Genomic DNA, 8,400 nt, shown 5'->3' on the forward strand with positions numbered 1-8,400 from the left:
ACCGGGCCAACACCGCACGGCATGCACGCACGCACATGTTCACGGCCGGCATAATCGCCCGAATGGCACTCAAAGTCATTACTACGTCTGATTTCGCATGTCTGCAACGAGGAGGTAGATTGACGCTTCAGCCATTGACATGTCGTTACTTCTGGCTGGGAGTAAAGATTAACAAGATACGCAGTACACACGTACGTATGCACGAACCTAAGAAATCTCGAACCCGAACATGGATGTGAGCCGTTTATCCGGCCGTGACACCCGTTCGTCGCCTATAAGTACGACGCTCGATCACACCATTGTTAACTCACCACAAGCTAGCTGCTCCGCACTAAATCACTTACGCACAAGAAGAAGTCGAGACGAAGACGATGGGATCTCTCTCCGGCGTCCTTGCCTTTGCCGTCCTGGCGGCGCTCGCCGCCGGCGGCTCCTGCGCCTCAAACGTGCCGCCCGGCCCCGACATCACGGCGGACTACAACCAACCGTACCGTCCCGCCAAGGCCACCTGGTACGGCCTGCCCACCGGCTCCGGCCCCGAAGACAACGGTACGTACGTGACGCGCGCACGCTCTGTGCCAGAGCACGCACACTATCTATCATGTCAGTTTCGCTTTCAACGACAGTTTTGTGTTGATCATGCCATGCGCATACATGCATGCAGGCGGCGCGTGCGGGATCAAGGACGTGAACCTGTCTCCCTACAACGGCCTGATCGCCTGCGGCAACCTCCCCATCTTCAAGGACGGCAAGGGTTGCGGCTCCTGCTTCCAGATCAGGTGCACCAACCATTCGGCGTGCTCCAAGAAGCCGGTGGGGGTGGTCATCACCGACATGAACTACGAGCTCCTCTCGCCGTACCGCTTCGACCTGTCCGGCAAGTCCTTCGGCGCCATGGCCAAGTCGGGGAAGGAGCAGGAGCTCCGCAGCGCCGGCATGATCGACCTGCAGTTCAGGAGGGTGCGGTGCCAGTACGCGCCCGGCACCAAGATCGTCTTCCACGTGGAGAAGGGCTCCCACGCCAACTACCTCGCAGTGCTGGTGAAGTTCGTCGCCCATGAAGGCACCATCGTGCAGATGGAGATCAGGGAGAAGAACTCCAAGCAGTGGAAGCCGATGCAGCACTCGTGGGGAGCTATCTGGAGGGTGGACAGGGTCGAGCCGCTCGTGGGCCCCTTCTCCTTCCGCCTCACCACCGAGTCCGGCAGGAGGCGCATTGCACACAAGGTTATCCCCGCCGGTTGGACGGCCGACACTACCTACAAGTCTGATGTCCAGTTCTAATTAAACCTATCGTCAACACATTTCCTATTTAAGTTGTTTTTCATTCGCAATCTAGTGAAAATAAAGATGTATATATAGGTTGATGTAGTGGATGCATGCATATGCATGCTTGTGTTTGTCCATTCAACCAAATGTAACCATTGCTCGGTGGCCTGAAAATATAACCATTGTTTGGAACACTATCATGCTTATTGTTCTCTGGAAAATTTGGGTTGCTTGGAAAACAATACACAATGGCATTCCGGAACTAAGATCAGCATAGCCCTTCGCTTCGTCATCGACAACCTTTCTCTATATATGGACACACCGGATAAGAGGCCAGCAGGAAATGCAATCGTCTACTTGTGACGGTCATACTTATGTTCACGCTTTCGGCCAGTCCTAAAAAAAAGAGTGTAAAAAATTGAGATAGGCTACGTGCAAACTCTGTGAAAAAAGAAAGAGTCGATCACATCACCGGTGCTTAAACTTGGCTAGAAAAGTCACTTTGACGTGTGGTCTGTTTTATGCAGAAAACCTGCTGAAATTAATTTTTCACGGGAAAAGCCTCTAGCAAGGGAAATCCACAGGTCACACACACACGGTCCTAGCCAGTGCTGCAACTACTTCATGTAATCAAACACGTATAACATCGTAAGAAAGCTTGATGTATACTCCCTCTGTAAACTAATAGTGTTCTAAACGTTCTTATATTAGTTTACGGAGGGAGTACAATACAAGCACTCACTGGACCCAAACGGGCTGAAGTTAGTGCCGCCCAGTTGATGTTAGATTTTTCTAAAGATATTTATAAAAGAATGTAAGTAATAAAAATAATTGACACTTGTCGAAGCTTTCTCTGCCGACCGAGGACGTAAGAGCTTATAGAAACATGTCCAGTACTACATCTTGTGGGCTGTGCGGGGCGCCTGACTCATGGAGACACTCTTTATTGGACTGCACCATGTCGAGATGTACTTGGGCATTAGCGGATGATGTATTGGCGCAAAAAAATATCAGCAACTAGCGAACCTAATGCAAGATGTTGGCTGTTTACGCTCATGGAGGAGCTGCCCCATAACCTGTTTGTATTGCTGTCAGTTACCCTTTGGGCGTTGTGGTCAGCTAGGCGCAAAGCCATACATGAAGGGGTGTTCCAGACCCCTCACTCCATACATGCTTTTGTCGCAAGGTTCATCAGCGAGCTAGACATGATACAGGAAAAGGAACCAGCGTCGGCTGGAGCTGCTGTCCCTAGGGGACCTCACCCGCTGCATCATAAGGCGCCACCTGAGGGCTACCCAAAGATACATGTTGGTGTGCTAAGGGGGCGAGGAGGAGCTGCGGCAACGGTCTGCCAGGACAGACAAGGAAATTATATTGGCAGCTCTTCACTCGTTATAGCAGGAATTGATGATCCAGTTTTACTGGAAACTGGAAACTATTGCATGCAAAGAAGCCCTTGCATTGGCGTAGGATCTGCAGCTGTTTCAAGTGGTGATTGCTTCTGACGCCAAGCAAGTCGTGCAAGACATTAACAACATGTCCAAAGGTGGCAATGGAGCAATCATTAGCGAAATCAATGCTCATTCCAGTTTATTACATTGTAGCTTTACTTTTGAAAGTCGTAATATAAACGTAGAAGCTCATAAGTTAGTCAAGCATTCTCTTTCGTTGGGGCCGGGGCGCCACGTTTGGTTTGGCCAACCTCATGACCCAACTTGTACCCCACATACTTGGTTTATGATGAATAAAAGCTTGGTTAAATCTAAAAAAAGAATGTAAGTAATAAAAATAATGTTCAAATATTCGTGTGTTCTAAATATTTTACATACAAATGATGATTAATTACTAAATAAAACATTGAAATAAACGCTCACAAATTATATTAAAAAATGTTTATTAAATACAGACATTTAAAATGTTAAATGAATACGAACATTTTTATACACCCGTGGCTCATATTTTAATAATACTATAAAAACTATTGAGTGCAAACATTCACTATGTATTTATGAACATTTGCTTGTGTAATTTTCACTTGTGGCTTATATTAAAAATATTTTATATAATTTAAATATTATCCACGACTCAATATCCATATCAACATTTAAATTTTAATTATACGAAGATTTTCTTTAACAACATACTTATAAGTTTTAAAAATATAAGTATAATTACTAAAATGTTTCTATAATTAAAATAATATTTATGAATTGTAATTTTGGAGTTTTTTTATTATTTAAATCATATAATGATTTTTTAATAATTCATAAACATTATTATGAATATATGGATATTTTTAAGAATAATACACGAACATTTTTCTAATATAATCTACGAGTGTCTATAAAAAATGTTCTCATTTACTAATCATCGTTTGTGTATGTATAATATTTATAACACACAAATATTTGAACATTGTTTTCATTACTTACATACATTTTAAAAATATCTTTTAAAAATCTAACTTGTGCCAAATGGGCCGCACTAACTTCAGGCCATTTAAGCCAGCGAGCGCGTGGCCAATCGTGTCACTCCCATCTTCTTCGACGAGTGAAATCGAATAATGCAAGTTGCATTTTCAGGCAAATATGCAAACAGAAACAGCAGTAGAATTTGTAAACGTGTAGACGAAGGTTCAGAATAACAAGTTTCTTTGAGGTAAAAAAAACTTGTAAACAACAAGTTCAAAGAGGGCACTACCAACAATCACTCGTAAAAGTAGCTAAAGACTTCCCGAATAAAAAGCCAAAATCAACCCGCCCTGTTTCGATCAGAAATCCGCGCTCAGGTCAGGTCGTGCTTGATCTGTTTAAGCTGGCTCCACGGCTGCTGGCTGCCGCCACGCTTCCTGCTTTGCTTCCGCGACGCCTCCACCATCTCCTCCATCTTGGGGGTCAGGTAGGCCCGAGCACTGGTGCTCGTGGACGCCGACGCGCGCTGCTGCGCGTGCGAGCTCATGCCGGCCAGCAGCCGCGCGCGCCCCGTCTTCCGGTACTCCCGCAGGCTGCCCACGCACGCGCTCAGGTCGCGCAGCTCCTCCTTGATCGCCTCGCACGTCGGGTCGCCGGCCGCCCCCGGCGCCGACCGCTCCACGGCCTTCAGCCGGGAATCCAGGATCCGGGCGGCGCCGGGGTGCTGTCCCCCCTCGGCGGCCGCCCGTGCGGCCGCGATGTCCTGCGTCGCGGCAAGCCGGACGCGCTCCCGCTCCACGTCAATGGACGGAGGGTGCGTTTCGGTCAGCTCCAGCTCCAGCAGCCTCTGGATCACCGCCGCCGGTGCCGCGGCGTGGGCCGCCTGCCCTGTCGCGGCGACCTTGTAGGTGCAGCTCACCTTGACCAACCGGGTGACCGACTCCACGGGCCGGGCTTTCGGCACGTGCACCAGCACCAAGAAGCGCCTCTCCTCATCGTCGTAGAGCTCGCCCACGTCGATGGAGGCGGCACGGCCATCGGCGCCCACGTGGTTGCCGTAGCTGCCGGACTTGATCTCCTGGACGCGCACGCCCCGGTGCAGGCACGTCACGGCGATGGGCGCCTCCTGCACGGCGACCGAGAGCAGCCCGCCGATGCACTGCGCGAACGAGTCCTGGATCGCCGCCTGGTTCTCGATGAAGGAGAAGGTGCCGCCCGTCGCCTCCGCGATGGTGTGCATGGCCAGGGCGTCGTTGTCGGCGCCGAAGCCGAACGTGTGGATCGGCCCAGGCCGGGTGCCGGCGTGCGTGAACAAAGGCGGCACGAGCGTCATGTAATCCTGGGCGGTGCGATTGGGGGGTGGCATGAACGATCTGGGCGCCCACGCGGAAGCCCTCGCCGATGTTGGTGCCCGTCCATCGGACGACCATGCCCTCCACGGCCAGCTTGGCCCGGGCCTTGCCCGCGACCGTCATGCGCGTGAGAGGGATCAGCCGGGTCGCCTCCCCGGAGAAGTACACCATGGAGAGGCGGTCGTCGGGGCCGAGCTGGTCGACGACGAATCCCGTGGCCTGCTTCAGCAGCTCCATCTTCTGGCCGTCCATGCTGCCGCTGACGTCGAGCACGGTGACGAGGTCGAGCGGCGCGCGCGCCACGTCGGCCGGCGCCCTGACGTGCACGAGCACCGCGAACTTGTCCCGGGACGCGCCCCTCCCGAGGGCCGGGAACTCGCACTGCGTCTTGAGGACCAGCCCGCCGTCATCTGCCGGCGCCTGCGCCTGCGCCCCGGCGGCAGCAGGATGCTCCAGCGGCTCGTCGTCATGGTACGCGCCGACCTGGGCCTGGGCGTACGGGGTCGGCGGCGGCGCGGCGAGATGGAGAGCCTTGGTGAGTGACGTCGCTTGGCGGAAATGGATGGCGCCGGCGATCCGGCCGACCAGAGGCCCCAACGGCTCGTCGTCTTGGTACAAGCCAGCCAGCTGGGCCTGCGGAGTCGTCGGCGGCGCGGCGAGACGGGGAACCTTCCTGCCCGACATGTCGCTCGTCTCGGTGGGTGCTAGGGTTGTGGGAATGGATCGGCTTATGTATGTTTGGCCCAGCCGCCCGAGGTGTATATACGGAAAGAAACGCATCAAAAATATATGAAAAAAATATATATCCATGCAGTGCAGTTACTAACCCGGACGTCCGGCGCACTTGATTGCTTGATATCCGATGGCTCCGGTGATTAGGCCACTATCCTTATCCATGCAGTGCTGTTACTACGTAGTAATATATAGCGCACAAAACATGCAAAAAACTGCTTTTTTCATATTCAAATACAGTACAACAAATCATTTTCGAAATATAAAAATCATCAAATCACCATGCTCCCTAATTTTGGGGCTCTCCCATTTAATTGAGCCATTCAATTTTGATCTGATTCATGATTTTGACGGGGTTAACTATTTTTAATTTACTATGTTTCCTAATTTTGCATCTCTCCCATTCAAGTGAATCGTTCAGCTTTAGATTTAGTTCCTGATTTTGACCGGGTCAACCATTTCTTAACAAGCTCTCTCATTCACTATAGATATTCAATTTTGAATTTGATTCACTATTTTTACTGGGTCACCGATTTCTCAATTAATCGGCAACAAACAATTTGTAAAAACACAGCAGTCCTGTCCACCCTCCCACCATCAAAAAATGAAGCGTCCACATATGACATTGTAGCATCAATATAGTATTCCCTCCGTTCTAAAATTCTTGTCTTAGATTTGTCTAAATACAGATGTATCAAGTCACGTTTTAGTATTAGATACATCCGTATCTAGACAAATTTAAGACAAGAATTTTGGGACGAAGAGAGTATATACAATCATCAACGCAAGAAACTTCTCACATAAGTATTGTTTGATTAGCAGATACCATAGAATCACCCTGCCAAGAAAAGCCAACTAAAACACCGTATCATGAAAAAAGAAAACACACTTCATCATCTTTCCCATGCACTACCAGATTTTATCTTTTTGAATCCCAACAGCACCAACGGCGAGCGAAGCGGGTCCAACCCTTCTAGTACATGATTATGTATACATTTCATTAAAATCCTAGATTTTAGGTATTTCAAGCTTTTGGACCACTGTATTGCACACACTTTCATCTACTTCCACTAAAACTAACATTGCATTGGACAATCTTGTAATCAAATGTTGTCTTAGAAGAAAACATAAATATCAGAGTGGTAGATGGATTAACGTTTTCACTAAGTGCAAGCACACCGCTCTTAATTTCACAGATAGAAGTGACTGTCTGTGAAGATGACAAGTACTCCCTTTGTAAAGAAACATAAGAGCGTTTATATCACTATTCTTCTGCTCTGCAATCCCACTGGACCAAACAACGCTTGTGTCAAATATATTGATCTGGGTTACTTATGCTTAAAGTTGCCTCCTGTTTTCTTATGGCGTCCATCGATACAGGTGATCTCAAGTGTCTGGTGCTAAGTACTGCTCTTCTAGATAGTTTAACATACACTGGTGCTCCTGGTCAAGTTTATGCAGACAAGATGAATTGTGTTGGTTGCAGTGCTTGCGTGTTCGCTATTGTGATTTTATGACATGGAAATGATGTTACACGCTCCACATCTTACCAAATTTGAGTTCGATGACTATCGAACGCAAATTGTGCTCAGTGAATGTTTGACATTGTCATAGGCAACCTTTGTGTCAAACATGAGAGTCACCAGATTTTATCATTAGAGATATCATTAGTAGTATGGAGGAGAGGGATTCTTGCATTGCTCATACTCGTCGGAATTGTAATATGGTTAGTCACGCCTTGGCTAATTTTGGTAGGGTGCAACGCCGAACTATGGTTTGGCTAGGCTCGGGACCGGATGAGGTTATGGAACTTGTAAGACGAGTGTAGCGACCAGACCTCAAACAGTCTAGTCTCTGTGCATCAGTGTCATCCCTGGATCGGTTATGCTGACACGCACAATACTTTGAAGGATTTATAATAGAGTAGCAATCACACACTTATTACATCAAATAGTTCAAGAGAACTCAATACAATAAATATGGCTTCAGGCCATCTAAAATACGATAACAGCAGAAGGCTTGGAAGATAAAGTGAGTCCATCAACTCCAACGGCATCACTGAGTATAAGACCACGACCTAAGGCTCCTTACTCGTCGTCTGAAAAGTCTGCAACATGATACGTTGCAGCCCAAAAACGGGTCAGCACATGGAATATGCTGGCAAAGTAACACATAGAGAGTAATGAACAGAATAATGCTATCACTACATGCATATTTGGCTGGTGGAAAGCTCTATGGTTACAGTTTTGCGAAAGCCAATTTTTCCCTACCACAAAGGAATAAATTTTATTTAACTATCATGGTGGTTGTTAAACATTGAGAAGGTACCTCCAACTCAATCCCAATTAAGAACGTGATTAACCCAATCAAATTAAATTAAGTAACATGATAATGAGATTCACATGATGATCTAAGAACTAGATACTCAAGATGTCCATAACCGGGGACACGGCTAATCATGATTAGTTTGTACACTCTGTAGAGGTTTGTGCACTTTTCCCCACAAGACTCGATCGCCTCCGCTTGATTTCTCGCACTACATGGTGTTTGAGAAACGGATGACCGAGACACAGTTTTTCAGAAACACTACTCTTTACTCCGGGTGGACAGTTACACCTACTTTCCCCTATATCTGC

The 8,400-nt window shown here is 48.0% G+C and overlaps 1 protein-coding gene and 1 pseudogene across 1 annotated transcript; one reads left to right on the forward strand and one right to left on the reverse strand.

Moving 5' to 3' along the window:
- Nucleotides 1-282: 282 nt before the first annotated feature.
- LOC109773581 (expansin-B9) lies at nucleotides 283-1,371 on the forward strand. The gene is made up of 2 exons (XM_020332273.3): nucleotides 283-549; nucleotides 665-1,371. The coding sequence occupies exons 1-2, from the start codon at nucleotides 372-374 to the stop codon at nucleotides 1,282-1,284; spliced, it is 798 nt and encodes a 265-aa protein (XP_020187862.1). The 5' UTR covers nucleotides 283-371; the 3' UTR covers nucleotides 1,285-1,371.
- Nucleotides 1,372-3,864: 2,493 nt separating this feature from the next.
- LOC109773570 (uncharacterized) lies at nucleotides 3,865-6,645 on the reverse strand (annotated as a pseudogene).
- Between the last annotated feature and the right edge of the window lie 1,755 nt (nucleotides 6,646-8,400).

This window comes from Aegilops tauschii, chromosome 2 (genome assembly GCF_002575655.3).
Source record: "Aegilops tauschii subsp. strangulata cultivar AL8/78 chromosome 2, Aet v6.0, whole genome shotgun sequence".
NCBI classification, from domain to species: domain Eukaryota; kingdom Viridiplantae; phylum Streptophyta; class Magnoliopsida; order Poales; family Poaceae; genus Aegilops; species Aegilops tauschii.